Genomic DNA, 27823 nt, shown 5'->3' with positions numbered 1-27823 from the left:
TGACTTCAGGCCAGTCACAGACTCTCAGCCCTACCTCTCAGGGTTGTTGTTGTGAAGATAACATGGAGAGGAGGAAGATTTATGTACGCCCCCTTGGGTTCCTTGGAGGAAAAAAGATGGGATATAAATGATGATGATGATGATGATGATGATGATGATGATGATGATAATAATAATAATAATAATAATAATATAAAATCATCATGTTCACCTGACCTGGAAACACGAAGGCCAGGCCAGGGAGGGGGTGGGGGGGTCTCGTTGCCCTGTGGGTTTCAAAGGAATTTTCCTTCCGGCTGTGATTTTTGCACGGAAAGTGAAATGCTGGTGTCATGGAGGGGCGGGGAGCAGAAAAGAGAAAATGGGCAGGGATCAAAGAGTGAGCAGGCCGGGCAAAGGTGAAGGGAGGGTATAAGGCTGGATAAACAAGTCCAATGGATGAGGCAGGAGAGGCTCATACAGCTGCGGACGGGGCAGAAAAGGTGACACGCTGGTGGTCCAGGTGAGACGGAGCGTCTGAGGAGGGCTTCTAATAACTTTGGGGAATAGAAGTATTTGTTCACTATCAGCGCAGGTTGTCCCGACGTACGGGATGCCTACGGAATGGGGTGTGTTGGACTATCAGTGTTCTTGCTTTGATCCCGTATCCCGTAAACTTTGCTAAAACATACTGCTATTGGACTAGTAGCCATTGAAAGCCTTCTCCTCCGGGACTATGTCTACACCCCCTTTAAACTCTCAGTACAAAAGCCAGTGTGGTGTAGTGGCTAAAGTGTCGGACTGGGAGTTGGGAGATCCGGGTTCTAGTCCCCGTTCGACCATGGAAACCCACTGGGTGACTTTGGGCCAGTTACAGACTCTCAGCCCAACCCACCTCGCAGGGTTGTTGTTGTGAGGATAACATGGAGAGGAGCAGGATTTACGTACGCCGCCTTGGGTTCCTTGGAGGAAAAAAGGTGGGATATAAATGCAATAAATAAATAAATGTGAATTCCATTGTTTAACTATCTGCTGTGTTCCTTTTATCTGTCCTGAACCGCCCACCAAGCAAGCATTTGGCAGTTTAATTCTGCTCTAAGTCCTCGCAGGAGTGATGCTGCTAGACAGATTTCAGCCTTCCCCAAACTGCACCCCCCCCCATAAGTGTGTTGCATGACAAGTCCCCCACTGGCTGGGGCTGATGGACATTGTAGTCCAACACATCTGCAGCGCAGAAGCTCAGAGAAGGTTGGAGGTGGCAGCGCTGGCCTCAAATGGACTAGCGACCTCGCTGAGCTCGTGAATTGTTCTCATGTTGCTGCGCACTTTTTTAAAACTTCAGTTTGATGACCGGCTTCGTAGGCTGTAAAACCAGAGTGCAGGTTCTTTGCCAGGTAAATGCATCCTAAGTAAGTCTATATAGTCTATATAAGCAGTAAGTCTATATACACCAGTTGCTGGGGAACATGGGTGGGAGTACCCATGTCCTGCTTGTGGGTCCCTGGTCGACAGCTTGCTTATTTATTTATTTATTTATTTATTTATTGCACTTTTATACCGCTCCCATAGCCAGGGCTCTGGGCAGTTTACAGAAATTCTAAAATTAAGATTAAAACGAGTATACAAAATTTAAAATTCTAAAACACAGAACATACACACATAAAGCATTAAAAACCGTTAAAAAAACTCGACATGTGGGTGATTAAGATGTGCCTCCATATGCCTGGGCAAAGAGGAAAGTCTTAACCTGGCGCCGGAAAGATAGCAGCGTTGGTGCCAGGCGAGCCTCATCAGGGAGATCGTTCCATAGTCTGGGGGCCACCACCGAAAAGGCCCTGTTCTTCGTCGCCACACTCTGAGCCTCTCTCGGAGTAGGCACCCGGAGGAGGACCTTAGATGTTGAACGTAGTGACCGGGTATATTCACGTCGGGAGAGGCGTTCCGTCAGGTATTGTGGTCCCAAACTGTGTAGGGCTTTATAGGTCAAAAACAGCACCTTGAATTGGGCCCGGAAACATACAAACAGCCAGTGCAAGCGGACCAGAGCAGGGGTTATATGGTCGAACCTCCTGGTTCCCGAAATCAATCTGGCCGCTGCATTTTGCATGAGCTGCAGCTTCCAAACCGTCTTCAAAGGCAGCTCTACATAGAGTGCATTGCAGTAATCTAACTTGGAGGTTACCAGAGCAGGGACAACTGAAGCCAGGTTATCCCTGTCCAGATAGGGGCGTAGCTGGGCCACCAACCGGAGTTTGTAGAAGGCACTCCGTGCCACTGAGGCCACCTGAGCCTCAGTTATCTCAGCTGCTTGGCTACTGTAGGAACAGAGTGCTGGACTGGATGGACCCTGGGTCTGCTCCAGCAGGGCTCTTCTTATGTTCTTGAAGTGTTCAACCAGGGCTCCGGAGATCCGGATTCTAGTCTCCACCCAGCCATAAAACTCACTGGGTGACTTTGAGCCTGTCAGCCTCCCCTACCTCACAGGGTTGTTGTTGTGAGGATAAAATGGAGAGGAGGAGGAGGAGGAGGACCATGTAAGCTGCCATGGATTCCTTGCAGGAGGGAGGAAAGAGTAGGATCTAATAATAATAATAATAATAATAATAATAATAATAATAATAATAATCCTAGGGTCTGAATTCTCTCCAAGTCCCGCCGCCGCCCAGGCAGGCCGGGGTCCACGCGTCACTCAGCCTGGATCCAGGGGAGGGTCACGCTTCCAGATACCCCTCAGCTGCCAAATGTCGTCCTCGGGCGTCAGGGGACTTGGCTCGCATCTGTTCTGGGTTCGATTGGGGCAACTGGGATTTGACAGGCCGCCGTCCCCCTTCCGCCCCTCGTCCCAGGACGGCCCACCCCCGATCTGTCGGCTGACATCTCAGCTGCTGCAGATAATTTGGTACAGACTGGGGCGGGAGTGCAAGGAAGGGACGGGGCAGACATCCATTTCATGCTGCTGCGCACAGACACGGCAGGCGGCACGTGCCGGGCGGGGCGGGGGCAGCAGCGAGGGGCCTTTCCGCATGGATTAGCTTCCCCCTTTTGTCTGCCTCTTGTCCCTTTTGCCCGGCAGCCAAATTGATTTGGAAATAGCCTTCCTGCTGACCGACCACACAGCAACCCCGGTAGGCAGCCTCTCCTTTTGTGCTCCTGGCCGGGCTCGGAAATTAAATCTGAGACAGAGAGTCGGCCTCTCTGAGCATCAGCGACGCGCTCCTCTTCTCTGTCCACCATCCAGGCCCCACGTCTCTAGAGGCCTCTCCGCTTCCAGGGATCAAAATATGTTCCTTCTAGGGAGCATATTTCATTGTCCCCGAGCCGGGAGGACAAAGAGAGGGACCCTGGCGTTATTAGCAAGACGGCGGCAGCGATGGACAGAGGCGGTGGAAGCGGCTATGCGAAGCGTGCGCTTCAGCTCCTGATGGAGAATGTTTTCTGAGCCGTAATAATGACAACACTTAAGGACATCAGTCATGCTAGGTCTATCCAATCCAGCATTCTCTTTTCAGTCAGCCAAATAAATGCCTCCTGGTGAGGGGAAGCAAGGAAGTGTGTGTGTCTTCGTGTGCGTGCGAAGGCAACAGGCCTGCTTTTTGTTTCTGCCATCTAAAAGGTACAGTTCCTCTGAACAAAGACATGCCATTTCATTGAAGCTTCTTTAAACCAGCTTTTTACGGCACGCTCGTTCCTGGCCACGCACAGATGATCACGGGTCATTTTGATGCCACCGTCAGCCTCCTGCGTGTCTCCCGCTCTGTTTCCCGGTTTTAGCGCTAAAAAATAAACCTCAGAAAACCTGGCGCTTCTAGGTTATATCGATATTTGCCGGGTTTTCCTGCCGTGTGCAATGAATGAAGTTGCGCTATAAAATGCCCACTAGAGGGCACTGTCCCATTCAACTGCATGGAGCTCTACAAGCCATGGGGTTGCTGCTCTCTTCCTCGTGTAATTACAGCTTGATGCAAATGCGGAAGAGAAGCAGGAAGCAGAGCAATGGTAAGGGAAGGTGATTTCCCCCCCATCTGAAGGAGCTCATTATCGCCATGGCCAGGGCTGTCCCACTTTACAGAGGAAAGCCCCCTATTTCAAGAGCTGTCAGAGGGCAGTCCTCCATTTGAACGTGTCCTCTATTTGAAGGGCTGTCCCAAGTCCAGTGTAAAGATCAAGAATCCTACAAAGAGAGAGTCACAAGTGACCTGAAGTTGTCCATCAACAGCAAACACCTGGACAGCAAACTGAGCAGCAAGCACATGGATCACCGGGTCAGCCTTCCCTGCTGTGGGGATATATATTGTATTTCTATTTAAATGAAGCCCTGAGTCTAAAATTTCTTAAATGCACCACTGTGTTTGCATGTATACCGCTGGTCTTTCTCGCTCTCCAAAACTCCAAAATTATGTGCCACTTTTTAGCTAGGAGATATTCAGGTTCCAGGCAGATAATCTTCTAGCAGCACAGCAGAAGACCTCAGCAGGGCCAGGAAAAGTTGGGAGGGGGGAATAGGGTGACCAGATGCAAAAGAGGGCTAGGTTATGCAGAAGAGGGCATTTTAGCAGGTGTAGCTTGCATGAAATAGAAATAGGAAATAGAAACCAAATGCAGTTACAAGATGGGGGATACTTGGCTCAGCAATACTACAAACGAGAAGAATCTTGGAATTGTTGTAGATCACAAGCTGAATATGAGCCAACAGTGAGTTATGGCTGCAAGAAAGGCAAATGCTATTTTGAGCTGCATTAATAGAAGTATAGCTTCCAAATCACGGGAGGTACTGGTTCCTCTCTATTCGGCCCTGGTTAGGCCTCATCTAGAGTATTGCGTCCAGTTCTGGGCTCCACAATTCAAGAAGGACGCAGACAAGCTGGAGCGTGTTCAGAGGAGGGCAACCAGGATGATCAGAGGTCTGGAAACAAAGCCCTATGAAGAGAGACTGAAAGCACTGGGCATGTTTAGCCTGGAGAAGAGAAGATGGAGGGGAGACATGATAGCACTCTTCAAATACTTAAAAGGTTGTCACACAGAGGAGGGCCAGGATCTCTTCTCGATCCTCCCAGAGTGCAGGACACGGAATAACGGGCTCAAGTCAAAGGAAGCCAGATTCCAGTTGGACATCAGGAAAACTTCCTGACTGTTAGAGCAGTACGACAATGGAATCAGTTCCCTAGGGAGGTTGTGGCCTCTCCCACCCTAGAGGCCTTCAAGAAGAAGCTGGACAACCATCTGTCAGGGATGCTATAGGGTGGATTCCTGCATTGAGCAGAGGTTGGACTCGATGGCCTTGTAGGCCCCTTCCAACTCTGCTATTCTATGATTCTATGATTCTATGAAGAAGTACAAATTTAATGATTTCTTATCAAAATGTGAATTGAACAAAATTCTCCACCATACCGATTATAAATCTACTCGTACACTACGCTCAACATCTAAGGTCCTCCTCCAGGTGCTTACTCCGAGGGAAGCGTGAAGGATGGCAACAAGGGAGAGGGCCTTTTCAGTGGTGGCCCCCCAATTATGGAACGATCTCCCCGACGAGGCTCACCTGGCGCCAACATTGATATCTTTTCAGCGCCACGTTAAGACTTTTCCCTTCTCCCAGGCATTTAACAACATATGCCGAGTGTTTTTCTTAATTGACCCCCAGAATAGTTGCTTTAAATGGATATTGTTAGTTTTTATGCTTTTTATGGTTTAAATTTTGTATATTTGTTTTTAACGTTCAGTGGTTTAAATCTTTGTAAACCACCCAGAGAGCTTCGGCTATGAGACGGTATATAAATGTAAATATATTAATATTATTATTATTAATAATAATAATAATAATAATAATAATAATAATATAACTTTTGTAAACCACCCAGAGAGCTTCAGCTATGGGGCGGTATATAAATGCAATAAATAAATAAATAAATAAATATAATAAATAAATAATAAATCCTACAAGAGAGGCTATAAACTCTTATGACTTCTCTCACCTCTCTTCACTCTTTCCCTACTCCAAACTCTCTCAATGGAATTCTCTTAACTGCCTCTCCTAAGGGCTAAACTACACCTAACTCATCAAAACTTTTCAAAGGATCGGACCAGGATGTGCAGGGAGAAAGTGGGAAAGCGCCTGCTTCTCATGCGGGATGTCCCCGGCTTCAATCCCTGGCACGTCCAGTTAGGGCTAGAGAAGAGTCCTATCTGAAACTTTGGAGAACTGCTGCTTCCAGTCAGTGTTGACAATACTAGGCTAGATGGACCCAGGCTTCGACTCAGAATAAGGCATTTCCCAATGTTTCTATGAAGCTGTTGCTTTTACCACTGGCGGCCACTAGATGTCACCCTTGCATAGTTTACAGATTACCTGCTCTATCTACCGTTTCAAAAGCAAGCAGGCAGTGCAAACTTCAGCCTGTTTACTCAAACGTAAATCGCAGGAAGAAACATTAACAATCTCAGATATGCAGATGACACCACTTTGATGGCTGAAAGCGAGGAGGAGCTGAGGAGCCTTATGACGAAGGTGAAAGAAGAAAGTGCAAAAGCAGGGTTGCAGTTAAACCTCAAAAAAACCAAGATTATGGCAACCAGCTCGATTGATAACTGGCAAATAGAGGGAGAAAACGTGGAGGCAGTGACAGACTTTGTATTTCTGGGCGCAAAGATTACTGCAGACGCTGACTGCAGCCAGGAAATCAGAAGACGTTTACTTCTTGGGAGGAGAGCAATGACAAATCTTGATAAAATAGTTAAGAGCAGAGACACCACACTGACAACAAAGGTCCGCATAGTTAAAGCAATGGTATTCCCCGTAGTAACCTACGGCTGCGAGAGCTGGACCATAAGGAAGGCTGAGCGAAGGAAGATAGATGCTTTTGAACTGTGGTGTTGGAGGAAAATTCTGAGAGTGCCTTGGACTGCAAGAAGATCAAACCAGTCCATACTCCAGGAACAAAAGCCAGACTGCTCACTTGAGGGAATGGCATTAAAGGCAAAACTGAAGTACTTTGGCCACCTAATGAGAAGACAGGACACCCTGGAGAAGATGCTGACGCTAGGGAAAGTGGAAGGCAAAAGGAAGAGGGGCCAACCAAGGGCAAGACGGATGTACCATGTACATTGATAGTGCTATATAAATAAATAAATAAATAATAATAATAATAATAATAATAATAATAATAATAATCTGGAGGTGACAGACTTGACCTTGGGGGAGCGAGGGATGGCGACGGCCAACAGAAAGCTCTGGCGTGGGCTGGTCCATGAAGTCACGAAGAATCGGAAGCGACTAAACGAATAAACAAACCCCACTATATTCAACAGGTCTTGCTCCCAGGTAAGAGCGCATAAGTCTGCAACCTTATCACCTCTTCTGGGGTCTTCGTGGGCTCTGCAGCCATATGGCCAAGGCTGGCACCACCACAGAGGTGGTCCAGCCCAACTTTCCAGAAACAAATGCTCTCCCGTTGTGTTGGGCTACAAATCCCATCATACTTGGGGATGATGGGAGTTGTAGCCCAAGACATCTGGAGGAAACTAGGTTGGGGAAGGGTGAGCTATGCAATTCTGTGGCAGGAGGAGCAAAGTTCAAGGAATGCCGATCACGTTGTAAAGACACATTAAAATTAGTGCAAGAGCTTTAGTTCCAGGAAGGGTTAGAATATTTATTTATATTTATTAATCTACATTCTACCCTTCCTGCCAAGGATGTTCTCCCCCACTCTCCATTTTATCCTCATAATCCGTGGAGGCTGGTGGCTCCAATGTCTGTGGGGTAATGAATCCACTCTGGGTTTCATCCAGAACCAGTCAGAACTCTAAAGGAGCTATTGCTTCTTTAGAGTTCTGACTGGGTTTCACTGAAACCTGGAGCGGATTCACTGCTTCACTGACATCGGAGCCACCAGCCTCCACTGTTCATAACAGCCTTGTGAGGTAGGATAGATTGAGAGTTAGTGACCACTCAGTAAGCTTCATGACTCCACAGGCATTTCAATCTTGGTCTTCCCTGGTCTGATACTCTGATCCGAGGTTCCTCAAGCTGCTGCCCTCCAGACGTGTTGGACTACAATTCCTATCATCCTCAGACAGCATGGCCAATGGTCATGCTGGCTGGGGGTGATGATAGTCCAATACATTTGGAGGACCCCAGTTTGAGGGAGGCTGCACCAATGAATAATACACCGCTTATAGGTTGTTTATTGCAAGAATCAATATGCATGTCAAAGTTTGCAAATCACCCACTCAGTCTTTGCAAATCATCGCAGATTCACAGAGGTCAATGGAACTACTTGCAAGGAAATCTGCTCCATTGTGCATTTATGCTAAGAAAACCCGTCAAACTGGGTTCTTCGTCAAGCATCCCTTTCCAAACGTCTTCGCTGAAGGAGTTGACAGATCCCATCACCAACGGCATAATTTAAATAACTTTCATAAACATCAGAAGTGCCCTGATGCTGGATCAGACCAAGGGTCCATCTAGTCCAGCCTTCCTCAACCTGGGGCGCTCCAGATGTGTTGGACTACAACTCCCAGAATGCCCCAGCCAGCTGGCTGGGGCATTCTGGGAGATGCAGTCCAACACATCTGGAGCGCCCCAGGTTGAGGAAGGGTGATCTAGTCCATTATGCTGTTCACAGTGGCCAACCAGCTGTCGACCAACATCTCATATGGCATGAGAGACAAACCCACGCACAGCCAAAAGGATCCACATGAAAATATGCTGATTTTCTTTCTTGGGGTCTCCCTCTTCACTGAAGTTTAATTTGGGAACGTCCACATAAACAAAACCATCCTGAAATTCAACATCTTACGTAAATCTTTCTTAGGTTTCAGTTTTCGACAAGGTTCTACCTACATAGGAAGGAGATGAGTAGGCCCATTCACCTCAGTGAATTTTACCTGCACCATCCAAGGATAGGCGACCCAGATGCCTTGAACTATAACTCTCATCGACCCTGACCATTGGCCATGGTTGCTGGGGCTTATGGGAGTTGTAGTCCAAAACATCTAGAGGGTGCCGTGTTGCCTATTCCTAATGGATAGTGTCTCCAGCTGATTTGAAAACATGGATCTGTGCATAAGGTACGCTTGCAATTGCTCGCCAAAGGTGCATTCCTTTGGCACTCAGACCCGGCACCGAGTCAAGAATTGCCTCATTAATCCACTCCGTCATTGCTCAGAGAGATCCATCATGTTCCCTGCTTTCCCAGATTTAGACAGGTACTTAGAACATGTTTATGCCAGCAGACTTTTAACTGTGTGAATGCTGCTCTGACAATGTTCTTAATTCAGGTCTTGAGTATGTTAATGCGAAAGGTGCAATCCTATGCATCATATACAGAAAAAAGTCCCAGCCAGCATGTAGGACTTCCCCCACCCCCCTCTGTCTAACCATGCAGAGGACTGTGCCTGTATTTATTTATTTAGAAGTTTTCACTAGCTGCTTTTGATATGCTCTCTTCATCAAAAGTAGAAGACTATAACAGAGACTATGTTCTGATTCTTTTCTGCCCTTCCCGGCTGAAAATGCATGGGTCCCACCTGTTGATTTAAAGCCATTTCACCTGGAAGCATGTATTGGAAAGGCTGGGCTGCAATCCCATGCAGCCTTACACGGGAGTAAGGCACACGGAATAGAGTTGGACTTCCAAGTCAACATGAATATAATTATGCAATAAATAAATAAATAAATGCAATAAATAAATACATCACATCCAAAGAGTATGAAGACTCTCTCGTTCTGACTTTTATGTACCTGAGGAAGGCATCTCTAGATTTTTTTTTCCTCCCAGGTTGGCCCAACCAGGCTTTAGATAATGATCTATATAATAATAGTGACCTACCCTGGAGACAAGACAGTTCACATTCTGTACCATGAAAAACTAAAGTGTCTTTTAAATCAGCTAGCCAACTTCTCAAGTATCTGTTTGCTTTTTTCTTCATAAAAATATAATATTTTTTTCTTTAAGCGCATAACTTAGCAAACAACACGTTATAAGTGTACCAAAGATTAAATTTATCAAGATATGACTAATGATTCTAATGCACCACTGTAGTCTAGTGATTAACATCCATCTAGGATTGGGAAGACCCAGGTTCAAATCTCAACACTGGGTCCGATTACACATTGCGTTAATTAGGGTGACCATATGGAAAGGAGGACAGGGCTCCTGTATCTTTAACAGTTGCATAGAAAAGGGAATTTCAGCAGGTGTCTTTTGTATATATGGAGAACCTGGTGAAATTCCCTCTTCATCACAGCAGTGAAAGCTGCAGGAGCTATACTAGAGTGACCAGATTTAAAAGAGGGCAGGGCTCCTGCAGATTTAACTGCGGTGATGAAGAAGGAATTTCTCCAGTTTCCCCATATATACAAATGGGGAAATTTCCTTTTCAATACAACTGTTAAAGAAACAGGAGATCTGTCCTCCTTTTCATATGGTCACCCTACATTAATTGCATATAAGCAACTCAAATGCCATAGGGTGTGTGAGCAGGATTGGGGCAATTTCGTACAGGGAGGGGGTTCAATGTTCTCCCCCCAGCCTAGTGCTGTGGTCCCAATAAAACTCCAAATGGCTGGTTGGGAAATGCTGGGAGTTGCCAGACTTTGTACTGTCTAAAAGTGCAAAGTGTTGTGCCCTTAATCACTTACCATTTTATCAATCCATTGCCACTTCCTCGTTCTTCAGAGACAGTTGTTAGAATAGTGTAACTGGTACACTGTGGTCAGGTATCTCTCTCTCTCTCAGCATTTCCTACTTCATCTGTTGACAACATTTGCTCACTCCAATATACCAGGAAGTGGCTGTGATGAAGGCCTGGACGCTTTGAGGGTGAGGATTTGTAAGCTGTTGTTGTTATTTTTACACTTTACAATTCTAATTTAAGGCATGCATCCTTAACTTCTTCCAACACTCATTTTATTCCTACCTTAACTGATTTATGCAGCTGATCTTGTGCAGTACTAACCTGGTTGTCTTCCAGATAATTTAGGAAATAAGCAAACGTTTCATAGATGTAACTGACCGAATAAACACTTCCTAGATGTACCAGACCAGGGCAAAGGAAAGGCAAATTAATAAGCAGACTCAAAAGAGGGTTAAAAATATTCTTGTGCCAGTGGTAGGGTGACCATATGAAAAGGAGGACAGGGCTCCTGTATCTTTAACAGTTGCATAAAAAGGGAATTTCAGCAGGTGTCATTTGTATAGAGAGAGAACCTGGTGAAATTTATTTATTTTATTTATTACATTTTTATACCACCCAATAGCCGAAGCTCTCTGGGTGGTTCACAAAAATTAAAACCTTGACAAGCATAAAAACAACCAACAAATTTAAAACACAAATACAAAATACAATATAAAAAGCACAACCAGAATAAAACCACACCGCAAAATTAATAGAGGTTAAAATATGAGATTAAAACAGCAACGTTTAAATTTAAGTTAAATTAGGTGTTGAAATACTGAGAAAATAAAAAGGTCTTCAGCTGGCGATGGAAAGAAAACAATGTAGGTGCCAAGCGAACCCCTCTGGGGAGCTTGTTCCACAACCGGGGTGCCACAGCAGAGAAGGCCCTCCTCCCTCTTTATCACAGCAGTTAAAGCTGCAAGTGCCCTGCCCTCTTTTAATCTGGTCACTCTAGTATAGCTCCTGCAGCTTTAACTGTTGAAATGAAGAGGGCATTTCACCAAGTGGTGCATGCATACAAATGACACCTGCGGAAATTCCCTTTTCTATACAACTGTTAAACATACAGGAGCCCAGTCCTCCTTTTCATATGGTTACCCTAGGGTGGCCATATGGAAAGGAGGACAGGGCTCCTGTATCCTTAACAGATGTATAGAATAGGGAATTTCAGCAGGTGTCATTTGTATATATGGAGAACCTGATGAAATTCCCTCTTCATCACAACAGTTAAAGCTGTAGGAGCCCTGCCCTCTTTTGTATCGGGTCATTCTAGTACAGCTCCTGAAACATAACAGTTTAGGGAGTGGAGCCAATAGTAAACGCTTCATATATACGACCAACAATGACCAATGATGGTGTGTTAAGTGTTAGTAGAGAATAATAGGGCCAGTGGTGATGTGTATACCTAATCCACTATACATGCACAGTTAGAAAGAATGACTAGCATTTATTTGCATTTTACAGCCAGCCAATGGATTTCTCATCCAAATCATCTTTAAAAAAAATAATTTTAAAAAACAGTTAATTTGCACCACGACCCAGGTCGTCTCAAAACAATGGGGGAGAGAATGCTCAGCTTAATTGCTTTGCAGTGGAACATTTTTGCAAAGCAGTGAGGTGGTGTTTAGGGTGATCATATGGTAGGGTGACCATATGAAAAGGAGGACAGGGCTCCTGTATCTTTAACAGTTGCATAGAAAAGGGAATTTCAGCAGGTGTCATTTGTATATATGGAGAACCTGGTGAAATTCCCTCTTCATCACACCAGTTAAAGCTGCAGGAGCTATACTAGAGTGACCAGATTCAAAAGAGGGCAGCTTTAACAGGTGTGATGAAGAGAAAATTTCACCAGGTTCTCCCTATATACAAATGACACCTGTTGGAATTCCCTTTTCTATGCAACTGTTAAAGATGCAGGAGCCCTGTCTTCCTTTTCATAGGGTCACCCTACAGTGGTGTTGCATCATGTGGGAAGGGGAGAGTTAGCCCTTCTCAGTTACAATTCCCCTTGAAAAATCAACCCCTGCATGGCAATTGAACTGACCCAGGATTCTAAGCAACAGAGGCTGAGCTGTGAGCAACGCCCCTGTGGCAATGAGAACCCTAAAATATCCCACTGAGCTTGCTCAGCAACATCTCTCTGGAGTGCCTCTTGCCTCAGAGGGCCTTTGCAAAGGGCAGCTTCTCTTGGTTTCCTTCTGCTGCTCGAGTTTCAAGGTGGAGCTGTCGGTGCACACACCCAGGTGTTTAGAATAATAATAATGATCTGACCTGAACAGAACCCGGCCTCAGTCGTTTGTGGCCTGGGCTTCAGGCACACCTACGCTTGGCATGCGCTGTTTGCGTGGAGATAAGCAAAGAAAGGCCTGAATGCAGGACGCATGGGGGTTCCTTTCCGTGCCATGAGGGATGCTGTGCCATGAGGGCAGTGAAGGAGGAGAGCTGCTTTCAACTGTGAAGGTAGGTAGAGGACCCAAGATAGGTCTTCTCCATCCAGCCACGTCTGGAGGAAGATGTATTGATGGCCACCAACTTGGATGGCTTTTAAAGGGGATTGGACAAATTTGTGGAGGTTAAAGCTACTGATGGCTACTAGGCCCGGCGGCTGTGTCCCTCCAGCATCAAAGGCGCTAAGCCTGCATGCACCAGTTGCTGGGGAACATGGGTGGGAGGGTGCTGTTGCACTCATGTCCTGCTTGCGAGTTTACAGAAGCTGATTGGCCCTGGTTGGGGCTAGAAAGTCAGCTCATATTACACCAGTTTTGTACCGTCCCCCTTGGTTTCTGGTGCCATTCTGTACCAGATCAAGTTTCTGGGCCCAGTTCAAAGTGTGTTGTTGATCTTTAAAGCCCTAAATAAGTCTGAGTAATTTAAAGGACTGCCTACACCTATATGCTTTAGGATTATCTTTGGAGGCCCCACTTACTGACCTGCCACCAAGATCAGTGAGGTTGACAGGCCCTAGAAAGAGGGTCTTTTCAGTGCTGGCCCCCAAACTGTAGAATTCCCTCCCAAGAGAGAGATGGCTGGTTCATTTCGGGCGGCTTATAAGAGGGCTTTACAAACAAGTCTGTTTCCCCCACCACCACCACTACTTTTAACTGAAAGGGGATTTATGGTATATATTTGCTGCTTTTAAAATATTTTGGAATGGGATTTTATTTTAACTAGCTTAAGCTGCTTATCTTTTAAGGTTCTTTTTTAATGGTATATTGGATTTGACTGTTTTATGTTGTAAGCCACCATGGGAAGACGGCAGTCTTGGGAAATGGCTAAGAAATACCTAAAGTTGGCGCAAGGACAAAAAGAGGGTTGCCATCTGACCAGGTTCAACAAGCCTGGAAGCTCCTCCTCAACTTCCATAGCTGCAGTTTGTGAGATTGGCAACCCCTCTGCATGCTCGGAGGAGAGAACGGCTTGAGGCAGGAAAGGAAGACGCAACACTTCTATCCATGTCGCAACAGCTGGGATTGTTTAGCTTGGGGGGAAAAGGAGGCTGAGGGGAGACAGGATAGAGGTGTACAAAATGATGCCTGGTGTGGAGAAGGTGCATAAGGAGACATTTTTCTCCCTCTCCCATAATACTAGAACCCAACGGGGTCATCATCCCATGAAGCCGATTGGTGGGAGATTCAGGACAAATAAAAGGGAGGACTTCTTCACACAGCGCAGAGTTAAATGATGGAATTCATTGCCACAAGACCAATTTGGATGGCTTTAAAAGGGGGGTGGATAAATACCTGGAGGAGGAGGTTATCAATGGCTACTAGCCCTGATGGTTTTGTGCTACCTCCAGTATCCAAGGCAGTAAGCCTGTGTGCACCAGTTGCTGGGGAACATGGGTGGGAGGGTGCTGTTGCACCACATCCTGCTTTGTTGGTCCCTGTTCAACAGCTGGTTGGCTGTTGTGTGAACAGAGTGCTGGTCTGGTCTGATCTTGCATGGCACTTATCATAGAATCATAGAATAGCAGAGTTGGAAGGGGCCTACAAGGCCATCGAGTCCAACCCCCTGCTCAATGCAGGAATCCGCCCTAAAGCATCCCTGACAGATGGTTGTCCAGCTGCCTCTTGAGGGCCTCTAGTGTAGGAGAGCCCACAACCTCCCTAGGTCACTGGTTCCATTGTCGTACTGCTCTAACAGTCAGGAAGTTTTTCCTGATGTCCAGCTGGAATCTGGCTTCCTTTAACTTATTTATTTATTTATTTATTTATTACATTTCTATACCGCCCAATAGCTGGAGCTCTCTGGGCGGTTCACAAAACTTGAGGCTGTTATTCCGTGTCCTGCACTCTGGGACACGGAATAATGTTACGTTATGTCCACCCTCCTCTGTACCCCAAACCTGGTGAGGAAGACACCAGTCACAGGCCCAATACTGCTCACCTGTTGAGATAAGTGGCATGTTAGGGTGGCCATGTATCCTCTTTTAGAGAGGATAGTCCTCTATTTGAAGGGCAGTCCTCTCCAATTCTGCTTTGAAGGTAAGAGCCATAGAAGTTGCCCGTCAGTACCTGGGCAACTGATTAAACACAGGGCTGGACCTCCCATGAGACAAGGGGAATCCCCTGCTCAGGCAACAGAATGGGACAGGTGGCTGATCGTGTCCCCAGTCCCTACCCTGCTGGGAGGGCCCTTGTGAGTTGCACCAGCTCTGCTCGCCTGTTGCGGCAAATGCCACAGTAGGAGAAGGGCAAGCAGAACTCCTGGGGAGAACAGCCACCTCCGTGCCGCCCCATCTGTGAGCTCTCTCACAAAGTGAGAGATCAGGTGGGTGGGTCCTCAGAGAGGCCGTCTGTCCTACCTCTTGCTTTGGACGAGGTCAGGCTGATGGGCTTTCTGGAGAGGCCATCCACCTACCCACCTGCCCACCCAGTCTCTGAGAGCATCCCCACAACAAGAGATTGGGTGGGTGAGTGGCCCAACCTCTCATTCCGGGGACTCTCCCAGAGGAAGACATTCCCACAACAGGAAACCAGGCAGCCTGGAGTGGCCCAATTGCCTGGTCTCTCGCTCTGGAAGAGCTCCCCTGGATGAGAAACCAGGCAGCCTCTGTACAGGCAGTCTCCAGGGCCACGTCATGATGCTACGCTTTAAGGAAGAAGCCCTCAAAGTGTGGCATTCGTGGCTGGGCACCTCTCTGGAGAGGCGGCTGCCTGCTCTTTTGTGGGGAGGTGGAGGGGGAGGCCGCATCTGTTCATACGAATTAGCATATGCAAATTTTATGCAAATCTATATCGTTCGTCCACTTTTAGGGGTGCCTCATCAGCTGCCGCCCTGGTTTTGCTTGAGAAATCCCCACGTCCATGGGGATTTTACTAATCCACCTCTCTTCTCTGGCAGGGATTGAGTTCTTCCGCTTGGGCCGCTGAGAAGAGCCATGGCGTGGCTCACCCACCTGCTGGCCTGCCTCTTTGGGACAGGGTCTTGGATGGCCATCAACGGTGTGTGGGTCGAACTCCCCCTGCTGGTGAATAAGCTCCCCGAGGGCTGGTACCTTCCTTCCTACCTCATCATCATCATCCAGTTGGCCAATGTTGGGCCTCTCTTCATCACCCTCATGCACAAGCTCAAGCCCGGCCTGCTGCACGAAGTGCCCATCATCTACCTCGTGGTCTCCACGGGCACCATATCATGCTTTCTCTTGGCTTTCCTCTGGGAATACACGACATTCATGGCCGGTCAGCAGCACAGCACGGCTTTCTTTGTCCTGGTCTTCTTCCTGTCGCTGGTAGACTGTACCTCTTCCGTCACCTTCCTGCCTTTCATGGCGCGCCTCCACCCTCGCTACATCACCACTTTTTTCATCGGCGAAGGCCTCAGCGGCTTAATCCCAGCCCTCTTCGCATTGGCCCAGGGCTCAGGGGTTGCAAGCTGCGTCCGCGTAAGGACGCCAAGCGACAACGCGACGGCTGCCGGCAACGCAACCTTTGGCAACGTGACGGCTGAAGAGGTCTGGGAAACTCATTACTCCCCTGCCAACTTCTCCAGCCTGGTCTTCTTCATCATCCTATCCACCATGATGTTCTCCTGTCTCACCGCCTTCTTCTTCCTCAACCGGCTACCCAAGGTGTGGGAGCTTTCAAAGCAGAACCTGTGCTACAGTGACATCGCCCTCCACTCCATCCAGAACCTTCCTGCGGATGCGCGAGGCCCAACAGATTCAGGGGGCTTCACAAACGCCCCTCTGGATGGAAAGGTGGTGAGCGGCACCAAAGGCGGCGATGACGCAGATCCAGAAAAGGCCACTTTCTCTCGAGCCAAGTTTGCCTTCATCTACTGTCTTGTTGCTTGGGTGAATGCCCTGACCAATGGTGTCCTGCCTTCGGTGCAAAGTTACTCCTGCTTGCCTTACAGCAACATGGCCTACCATCTGGCCGCCACGTTGAGCTCCATAGCCAATCCTCTTGCATGCACCATTCCCACGTTTCTGCCCAGCAGGTATGTGGCCTGCCCCCCATCAACGGTTTTTGAAAAGAACTTTTCAGAGTTCTTTGGCCACGTCCGCTAAGATTGTAAGAGCCATGCGGAATGAGACCCACGGTGCATCTAGTCCAGCACTCTGTTCATATAGTGTCCAACCAGCTGCCTGGGGCAAGAAGCCCACAAGTAGCATACAAGTGCAATAGTATCTTCCCCAGCAACTGGTGCACGTAGGCATACTGCCTCTGACACTGGATGTAGCATTTGGCCATCATGGCTAGTAGCTATTAATAGCTTTATCATCCATGAACGTGCTCCAGCTTGTCTGCGTCCTTCTTGAAATGTGGAGCCCAGAACTCCAGTTCTGGGCTCCAGACTTCAAGAAGGACGCAGACAAGCTGGAGCGTGTTCAGAGGAGGGCAACCAGGTTGATCAGGGGTCTGGAAACCAAGCCCTATGAAGAGAGACTGAAAGAACTGGGCATGTTTAGCCTGGAGAAGAGAAGATGGAGGGGAGACATGAGAGCACTCTTCAAATACTTAAAAGGTTGTCACACAGAGGAGGGTCAGGATCTCTTCTCAATCCTCCCAGAGTGCAGGACACAGAATAACGGGCTCAAGTTACAGGAAACCAGATTCCGGCTGGACATCAGGAAAAACTTCCTGACTGTTAGAGCAGTACGACAATGGAATCAGTTACCTAGGGAGGTTGTGGGCTCTCCCACACTAGAGGCCTTCAAGAGGCAGCTGGACAACCCTCTGTCAGGGATGCTTTAGGGTGGATTCCTGCAATGAGCAGGGGGTTGGACTCGATGGCCTTGTAGGCCCCTTCCAACTCTGCTATTCTATAATTCTATGAATTGGTTGGACCCCCATTTAAAGCCATCCATGTTGGTGGCCATCACTACATCTTGTGGTAGTGAATTCCAGAGTTTAACTCTGCGCTGTGTGAAGAAGTCCTTCCTTTGATCTGTGGAATCTCCCACCCATCAGCTTCATGGGATGATGACCCCTTTGGGTTCTAATACTATGGGAGAGGGAGAAAAATGTCTCCCTACCCACATTCTCCACCCCAGGCATAATTTTGAGACATGATAGAGCTGTACTGGACCAGGCAGTCTTGCGAAGTGTGAAACTTCCAAAGGAAAATGGGGGGGGGGGGGGTGGCTGGAAAAAACCGGCTTCAATATTTCCGGAGATTTTGTATCTCTAGTAAGGATCAGTGAGAACTCTAAAGGAGCGATCTGAGGTGTGAAGCAGTGTGAATGCGAAGCGCCTGGAATCGTTCCTTTAGCGTCCTGTCTGGTCCTGACTGAAACCAGGAATGGATTCACTGCCCCACTGACATCAGAGCCACCAGCCTCCACTGCCTGGTGCCCAGCCCCCTGCCCAGCCCCCCCCCCCCCCGGCTTCCCCCTGGCTACCAACTGTTGGGTGAATTCTTGGCTACCCCCCTCCCCCTGCTCAATGTTCAGTGGCTCTCCAAGGGCTCCGTTACTGTCAGTGAGAGATTTAAGCTGAAATAGGCTGGGAATGTTGATGTTTTTGGCTCCGCCTCTTTTACCACTGGCCACGCCCACCTCTGAAATGTGGCTGCCCAGAGCTTCTTGGAAATTAAACCTAAAGGTCTGACACCTCAGAGAGAGAGACTGCGGCATGCCTGGGGGATTTTGGTTCTTGGTAGGACATCACTTTGAACAGGGGATTGTAGTCTGACACCTTTGTTCTCTCGCCAGGTCCCTCGCTGTTTTGGGTGTAGTGGCAACCACCGGAACAGCGTTTGGTGTCTACAACATGGGCATGGCCGTAATGAGCCCGTGCCCCCTGCTGCAGCACTCGGACTGGGGGGATGCACTCATTGTAAGTAAACCCTTCCCCCACCCCATGGCTCAAAAACACGTCCAGTGATTCCTTGTTCCATTGACTCAGACAACTGGTGTCATGTCATGCGGCAGCTTTGCAAATAGGGTCTAGGAAGCAGGGCTGGCGCTGCCATAGAGGCCAGTCAGGCGGCCACCTAGGGTGCCAAGGTAAGGGGGCGCCGAACGCCGCGCCCGGAAGTCACCCTCCCATTCCCAGAGCTGCTCTGGCTGAGCGAGGGCAGCTTCTGGGCGCGCCGTTCCAAAGCCGCCCTTCTGCCCCCCACCCCAGCGTCCCGGCTTGGCTTCAGCTGGGCCCACCCAGCCAAAGCCAAGCCGGGACACTGGGGTGGGGGGAGGCTGAACGGACTGCTCCACGTTCGCCCCCCCCCCCCAGCATCCCAGCTTGACTTCATCTGGGCCCGCCCAGCCAAAGCCAAGCCGGGATAAGGGGGGTGTGTGAATGGACGGCTCCACGTTTTCCGCCCCCACCAGCGTCCCGGCTTGGCTCCGACTGGGCCCGCCCAGCCAAAGCCAAGCCAGGATGCTGGGGTGGGGAGGCGAATGGACGGCTCCATGTTTGCCCACTCACCCCCCAGCATCCCGGCTTGGCTTCAGCTGGGCCCGCCCAGCCAAAGCCAAGCTGGGACACGGGCGGGGGGGGGGGGGGGGCGCGCGAACGGACAGCTCCACATTCTGGCATCCAGGCACGCCGGACGCCTGCCCGCTCGCCCCACCGCAGCATCCCGCCCAGCTGAAGCCAAGCCGGGATGACTTCGGGCGAGGGAAAGGTAACGCAGCCCCCATCTCCACCTGTCTCTGCCTGCCTGGGGTGGGGTGGGGTGTACGGTGGGGTGGTGGTGGTGGTGTACGCTTTGGACGGGGGGGTGAAAGCGGCTCACCTTGCCTAGGGCGCAAAAAAGCCTGGCACCGGCCCTGCTAGGAAGGTTCCTAGCCCATTTGAAAGGAACTCCAGTGTTTCTTCGTTACCTAGAAGCAATCATTCCTTGCTACACAAGGCCTATGGGAAAAGGACTCATCCCCTCATCCTAGTGCAAGCTGAGTCCCCCACTGTCTGCTACCTCACTGTTATCTCTGGTTTTGGGTGGGAGATAACAGTAGGGATTACCCAATTGGGAGGAGGAGCAGTGAGCAGGGGAATCTCTGCTGTTATCTCCAATTTGAGAGAACAATGGGGATTCGTCTGGGGCAGTTCCTCCAGGGGGCGCCCCAAGCCCCCCACCGGAGGAACTCCAAAATGGCTCCACGAGCCAGGTGCAGGACCTCCGTGGGCCAGATTCGGCCTGGAGGCTGGGGTTCCACAACCCTGCCATAAGGAAACCAGCCAACTGGGTTTTTACAAGTCTGGCGCAGTTTCCAACGAGTTGAGCTGCCGGCCAAGCGGCTTCTCTTTCTCAGCCAACTATCTAAGTAATTCATGGGTGATTTAAACCAGGGACTACCTTAAACCACTTCTCAGACTCTTGTGTTGTTTTACACATTTTCTTTGTCCCTTCACTGGACCAATTAGCAAGCAAGTTACTTTAATGCACCAAGGAGCCCGATTATTTGGAGAAGCTGCGTCGAGATCAGCCTGGCTCCTGGAATCTTATTGGCTGAGGATGGCTCACTCACCCACAACACTTCTCGTCAGGGTTTGCCAGGAAGAGGCCCCATGTGGGTTCGACTGGATGCAAAAATATTTAGAACTGGAAAGGAGAGGGGGGGGATGAAAAGGGCAAGCAAACCCATCAGAAATGGCCAGATTTGGGGTTTAGGGAAAAACTTTAGTGGGGAGATGAGAGACGTGTAGATAACATATGCATTTCTGTATGCGTTTTTGATTGGAGAACTCCATCACAAAATCTGGAGAAGTGCAAATTTTGAAGGATAACTTGAATTTCAGCCCAAGTATAAGTGCGGAAGTGAAAAATTAGGTAAGTTTTCACCCAGATGGAAACCGATCTAATTTCTCCTTCATCTCCAGATCCCTCTAATTAAATCATAGAATCATAGAATAGTAGTGTTGGAAGGGGCCTTTAAGGCCATTGAATCCAACCCCCTGCTCAATGCAGGAATCCACCCTAAAGCATCCCTGACAGGTGGTTGTCCAGCTGCCTCTTGAAGGCCTCTAATGTGGGAGAGCCCACAACCTCCCTAGGGAACTGGTTTCGTTGTTGTACTGCTCTAACAGCCAGGAAGTTTTTCATGATGTCCAGCCGGAATCTGGCTTCCTGTCACTTGAGCCCGTTATTCCATGCCCTGCACTCTGGGAGGATCATCAAATGGATGAATGGTAGTTTGAAAAGATTCATAGAATCATAGAATAGCAGAGTTGGACGGGGCCTACAAGGCCATCGAGTCCAACCCCCTGCTCAAGGCAGGAATCTACCCGAAAGCATCCCTGACAGATGGTTGTCCAGCTGCCTCTTGAAGGCCTCCAGTGTCTTCCAACTGTGAAGCCCACAAGTGGGACATGAGTGCAACAGAACCCTCTTGTCTATGTTCCCCAGCAACTGGTGTACATAGGCACACTGATACTGGATCTAGCGCATAGCCATCCAGACCTGTAGCCACTGAGAGCTTTCTCCTCCAGGAATTGGCCCCATCTCCTTTTAAAGCCATCCAAATTGGTGACCATCTCAGGCTGGATTCCTGCATTGAGCAGGGGTTTGGACTCGATGGCCTTGTAGGCCCCTTCCAACTCTGCTATTCTATTAGGGTGACCATATGACCGGATTTGCCCGGATTTGTCCGGGTTTTTGATGGCAAATCTGGGAGGGGAATGGGAAATCCAGATTTTTTTTCAAAGAGCAGCTCTAATGCCAATTAACAAAAATGCTTATAACTCTGTCATTTTTTAAGATAAAGACATGAAACTTGGCACAATGGTATCTCTTAGGAAGGGCTTCAGTCATACCAAATTTGGAACAGATCCGTTCATCCATTGATTTTTTAGGATTTTTTTTTAAATTGAGGTTTTAAAATTATTATTATTTAAATTGTCATTTTTAAAGATAAAGAGATGAAACTTTGCACCATGAAAGGATTTAGGTAGAGCTTTAGCCACACCAAATTTGAAACAGATACGTTCATCCATTGATTTTTTAAGAATTTTTTTAAAAATTAGGTTTTAAAAATATTATTTTTTAAATTGACATTTTTAAAGATAAAGAGCTGAAAGTTGGCACCATGATAGCTTTTAGGTAGAGCTTTAGCCATACCAAATTTGAAACAGATCTGGGGCAGTAGCAAACCCTGTTAACAACAGCAGCAGCAGCTTGCAATGAGTGAAGATACAGTCAGAAAAGATATTTGAGGGAAGGGGAGAATGTAACATACAGAGTATAGCAAAAGCTTCAAAGTACAGCAAAACCAACAAAAGTAGGAGTGAGTGAAGTTAATTTCAGATACATTGAATCTCTCACTTATTCGTTATTTCAGTGATTTTAATATTAACAAGTTATGTAGAACAGATTTGTCTTAAATGTGTGCTGTAAAATCAGACATGTGACCAAGGCTATGTTCGGGTGGGCACGCCCCCTTGGTACTGGACACGCCCCCTTGGGGGCGACCATGTTGTCCTCCTTTTTGGTTTCCAAAATATGGTCACCCTAATTCTATGATTCTATGTCTTTTTTTTTTATTAAACATAGATAAACATTACCAAAATATAACTGAAACAAAACACAATAAGAAAAAAAAAACATCAAATATCTGCTGCATACATATTGAATGATTGTTGAGTACAAATATCAAAAACTATTACATATACCTTATCATACTACAACATCTTCGTTCTTAACATAAAAGTGCACCCCCCACCTCGGGATCATTCTTGAGTCCAAAATCTAATCGTTTCTTCTGCTGGTGGTTTCCCACTTCCCTTAGTAAACACAAACACTAGGAACTGTTTCCAAATTCCTTCGAACTCATTTATTTTAGTTACGCCTTTTCTCCACTTAATATTACATGTCAGTTTATCATTAATGGCTATGTCCCATACTTCTTCGTACCATTCCTCAATAGAATATTCCCCTTGGACCTTCCAGTTCCTAGCTACCATCAGTCGTGCTGCAACCAACAAATTCGATAGCAGCTCTATAGTTCCTTTTCCACACTTTATATCTTCAAATAGTGACAGCAATGCTATTTTTGGTGTTTGTTCTATTTTCATTCCCACTATTTCTTCAATTTCTGAGAACACCATCTTCCATAATCTTTGTACATATTTGCATTGCCACCACATATGTAAATACGTTCCTTTTTCCCCACAACCTCTCCAACAATTTGCTGAATGTTGATCACTTATCTTATTCAATCTAACCGGGGTTAGGTACCACCTCCATAGGATTTTAAAATAATTCTCCTTTATTCTTACTGATAAACTTCTCAACACTCTTTGTTTCCATAGTCCCTCCCAGCTCTGTCGCCCTATTTGTATCTTCAAATCTGATTCCCAAACCATTTTCTCTGTATTCTCTCTAAACTCCTTCTCTAACAATATTTTGTATATTTCACTCATTAATCCTTTTGAAACTATACTCCCTCCTTTCCCTTCCTCCTTACTTACTACTAATTCTTCAAACCTCGTCATCTTTCTGCACATTCTATTATCTTTAATCCACTTTTTATTCCATTGCTCTAATTGACCATATTCTAGCCAAGATAGCTTCTTCTCCTTTAACAAATTTTCCATATCCTCTCTTGTTTTAATATCTCTTACCCAATCCTTTAATCTTATTTTATTTTTCTCTTTTAATATTTTACATAATCTACCCTTTAGATCCTCTGGGAAATTCTTTAACATTATTATCGGTGCTAAGGGAGAGTTGCTCGGAAGCAGCTTCCCTTTAAATTTACTCCAAATTTCCCATTGAGTCCTCAGGAGTGGATTATCTATACTTCCAACCCACTTTCTTCCTCCGTCTTTAAAAAAAACATTCTCCAAATTCATCTCTACCTTATTTATGGTTTTTTCTTCCATCCAATATAAATCTCCTACTCCCATAATTGCTTCTACAACATGTCTTAATCTATTTGCTACGTAGTATAATTTTATGTTTGGGAGACCCATTCCCCCCTTTTTTTGGCTTAGGTACCAATTATTTTTATTCACTCTTGCTCTCTTTTCTCCATTACAATATTTATTAATAATATTTTGCCAACTTTTTATCTCGGTTTCTGATATTTTTATAGGTAACATTCTAAATACAAAATTAATTTTAGCTAATATCTTCATTTTTATTAAGGCTATTCTTCCGAACCAAGATAAATTTAATCTTTTATATTTCTCCAATTTCTCTAATACCTCTTTCTTTAACCTCGTTAAATTTTCCTTTTCAAGATTCTCTAAATTTTTTGTAATTTTAATTCCCAAATATTTAATCTCATTCTTAACTTTCAATTCCATTCCCTTAAATTCCCAATCCTTTTCTTCCTTCTTGGTATAGTTAAACAACATCATCTCTGATTTAGACCAATTTATTTTTAACCCTGTAATTTCCTCAAATTCCCTCAACTGATATTTAATTCTTTCTAATTTTCTTAATGGATTCTTATGATTCTATGTCTTGCAGAAGTGAATTCCGTAGTTTAAATATATACTGTGTGAAGAAGGCCTTCTTTTGATCTGTCCTGAATCTCCCACCAATCAACTACATGGGAGGACCCTGTTGAGTTCTAGCATTACCAGAGAGGGAGAAAAGTGTCTCCCTATCTTTCTCCACACCGTACAACTTTTTGTATGCCTCTATCATGTCTCTCCTCAATCACCACTTTTCTAAGCTAAGCCCTCGTGTGGCGCAAAGCAGTAAAGCAGCAGTTTCTGCAGCTGAAACTCTCTCCACGGCCTGAGTTCGATCCCAGCGGAAGCTGGTTTCAGGCAGCCGGCTCGGGTTGACTCAGCCTTCCATCCTCCCGAGGTCGGTAAAATGAGTCCCCAGTTAGCTGGGGGAAAGGTAATAACGGCCGGGGAAGGCAACGGCAAACCACCCCGCTATAAGGCCTGCCAAGAAAACGTCAGCGAAAGCTGGCGTCCCTCCAAGAGTCAGTAATGACTCAGTGCTTGCACGAGAGGTTCCTTTCCTTTCAAGACACTGTTAAAGCAAAGAGCTGGCATTTCTCAGCCTTTGACTGGGAAAGTAATACAAGCGCAGAGGTTTATAGATCCACGCAGACCCACATCCTTTCTGTGTCCGTAGGTGATCTCATGGGTGCTCTTTACCGGGATGCTCAGTTATGTCAAGGTGATGACAGGGGTGATCCTCCGAAGCCAGAGCCAGAGCGCCCTCGTGTGGTACGGAGCGATGGAGCAGCTGGGCTCTTTGTTGGGAGCCTTGACCATGTTTCCCTTGGTGAACATCTACAGCCTCTTCAAGTCCGCCGACTTCTGCAGCTTCCAGTGCCCGGCGTGACTTCAGAAGGAAACAGGAACCGTTACCAGGGCCTTACCGAGCGTGGCTTTTGTGCGGAAGCGCCTCTCGAACAGATGCAGGAGCCAAGTGGTCTCCTTCCTTCCTTCCACAGACAAGGAAGATAAGACGTTGGCGAACTTTTCAAGCTAGTAGTGTGTTTCTGTAGGATGAAACAGGCAAGTTGACCTGGGGTGGGGTGGGGGACAGGTATGCTCACTCTCCTGTTCAGAGACAGTGGGTGAATTTTGCACTCTCCCCCCTAAGAAGAGAGCACCCTCTACACAGCACCCTTAGCACTCCTTCTTTGGATGAGAGGGAACCCTGCTGCAGGCCTGTGTTAAGATCCCTGCAAGAGAGCGGTATATAACCATGGAAATAAATCAATTAAGTTGCCAACACACCCTTGGGGGAGCCTGTATTCTGTAGTCAAGGGTTCAAGAGACAACACAGGCTTTGCATCCAGTCCCACTGGCCATTTGGCCACCGATTGTGGAGACTGCACGAGCATGCATGACAGACTGGTGAAATGGCAGGGGGAATCATGGAGACCCCAGACAGATGGTGCAACACACACTGCTTCCTAACCCACATGGAGGAGGTTTTTCATGGTATGCAAAATGGCTGATTCTGTTCTTGAGAAGTGCAATTCAGATAACGCAGCCGCCCGGAGCAAAGAGTGGAGGGAGGCGCTGCAGTCCTCAGCTAAGAGCAACAAGAGACGACCCTGGCACAGCCTTCTCCAGCCTGGTACCATAGAATCATAGAATAGCAGAGTTGGAAGGGGCCTACAAGGCCATTGAGTCCAACCCCCTGCTCAATGCAGGAATCCACCCTAAAGTATCCCTGACAGGTGGTTGTCCAGCTGCCTCTTGAAGGCCTCTAGTGTGGGAGAGCCCACAACCTCCCTAGGCAACTGATTCCATTGTCATACTGCTCTAAAAGTCAGGAAGCTTTTCCTGATGTCCAGCTGGAATCCTGTCACTTGAGCCCGTTATTCCGTGTCCTGCACTCTGGGAGGATCGAGAAGAGATCCTGGCCTTCCTCTGTGTGACAACCTTTTAAGTATTTGAAAAGTGCTTTCATGTCTCCCCTCAACCTTCTCTTCTCCAGGCTAAACATGCCCAGTTCTTTCAGTCTCTCCTCATAGGGCTATGTTTCCAGACCCCTGATCATCCTGGTTGCTCTCCTCTGAACACGCTCCAGCTTGTCTGCGTCCTTCTTGAATTGTGGAGCCCAGAACTGGACGTAATACTCTAGATGAGGCCTGACCAAGGCCGAATAGAGAGGAACCAGTACCTCACGTGATTTGGAAGCTATACTTCTATTAATGCAGCCCAAAATAGCATTGGCCTTTCTTGCAGCCATATCGCACTGTTGGCTCATATTCATCTTGTGATCTACAACAATTCCAAGATCCTTCTAGTTTGTAGTACTGCTGAGCCAAGTATCCCCCATCTTGTAACTGCGCCTTTGGTTTCTATTTCCTAAATGTAGAACTTGGCCTTTATCCCTATTAAATTCCATTCTGTTGTTTTCAGCCCAGCACTCCAGCCTATCAAGACCACTTTGAAGTTTGTTTCTGTCTTCCAGGGTATTCGCTATCCCACCCAATTTTGTGTCAACTGCAAATTTCATAAGCGTTCCCTGCACCTCCTCATCCAAATCATTAATAAAAACGTTGAAGAGCACTGGGCCCAGGACTGAGCCCTGTGGGTGATGGGAGTTGTAGTCCAATATATCTAGAAGGCACCAGGTTGGAGAAGGCCGTGCAAGGGGGAAAGAACATGAGACCTTTTCTGCTTGGGTGAGAGTCAGCCCAGAAACATTTCACTGCCTGATGCAGAAAACCCACTCCAAAATTCGCGACATAAATATAATTGTTTATATTATATAAACAATTTATATTATATACCGAGCTTTTCAGTTGAGAATGTGTTGCCCTATTGGCCACCTGAGATGGGATTATGGCTTATCTGTTGTCCTCCTAGCCTGCTGCATGTGTTCTTCTTGGAAGCACTTCAGCTGTGCACTCTTGGAAACAGGATACAGGGCTTGATTGGCTCGTGATCCAATCTGGCATGGCTCTTCTGATGTCTTTCAGTATGGGAAGCCAGAGGCATAAACTGAACAGTATAAGGAAATCGTAGGAGACACACAGAGGCATGATTAAGCACTGAAGAAAGTTGTCTGGGCGCATTGAAGCACACAGGAGTGTACTGACACCGCTCTAAGGGGAATTTGCTTTGCATGATTTCCTGATACGGTGCAGTTCGTTTAGTCCATGCTGCTTTGCATAAACTCACTGCGATTGTGACATATCTGCAGACCTGTTTGGTGAGAATTTAGTGACTGGGGGGGTGTCTGTGGTTTTTAATGGCGTAAGGAAGGATCAGGACTTGAATTATAGAGAAATTCACCACCACCACCCGCAATTGGTGGTGGGGGCTTAATGAAATCCACAAACTCCATC

At 47.1% G+C, this 27823-nt stretch overlaps 1 protein-coding gene across 1 annotated transcript; it reads left to right on the top strand.

The window, feature by feature from the left end:
* The first annotated feature begins 16036 nt into the window (after positions 1 to 16036).
* Positions 16037 to 25497, top strand: SLC52A3 (solute carrier family 52 member 3). Its single transcript, XM_063147446.1, has 3 exons — positions 16037 to 17097; positions 18815 to 18938; positions 25141 to 25497. Exons 1-3 carry the CDS (start codon positions 16037 to 16039, stop codon positions 25351 to 25353), a joined length of 1398 nt encoding a protein of 465 aa, XP_063003516.1. The 3' UTR covers positions 25354 to 25497.
* The last annotated feature ends 2326 nt before the right edge of the window (positions 25498 to 27823 follow it).

This window comes from Elgaria multicarinata, chromosome 1 (genome assembly GCF_023053635.1).
Source record: "Elgaria multicarinata webbii isolate HBS135686 ecotype San Diego chromosome 1, rElgMul1.1.pri, whole genome shotgun sequence".
Taxonomy (NCBI): domain Eukaryota; kingdom Metazoa; phylum Chordata; class Lepidosauria; order Squamata; family Anguidae; genus Elgaria; species Elgaria multicarinata.
Note: the sequence above shows the minus strand (reverse complement) of the source record. Positions and strands in the feature narration are given on the sequence as shown.

What these genes read in the sequence shown, in the direction of transcription:
- SLC52A3 (XM_063147446.1), top strand. Translation starts at nt 16,037, where the DNA reads ATGGCGTGGCTCACCCACCTGCTGGCCTGCCTCTTTGGGACAGGGTCT. An exon ending in CCCACGTTTCTGCCCAGCAG is followed by an intron (nt 17,098 to 18,814) that starts GTATGTGGCCTG and finishes TTCTCTCGCCAG; the next exon opens with GTCCCTCGCTGTTTTGGGTG. An exon ending in ACTGGGGGGATGCACTCATT is followed by an intron (nt 18,939 to 25,140) that starts GTAAGTAAACCC and finishes CTGTGTCCGTAG; the next exon opens with GTGATCTCATGGGTGCTCTT.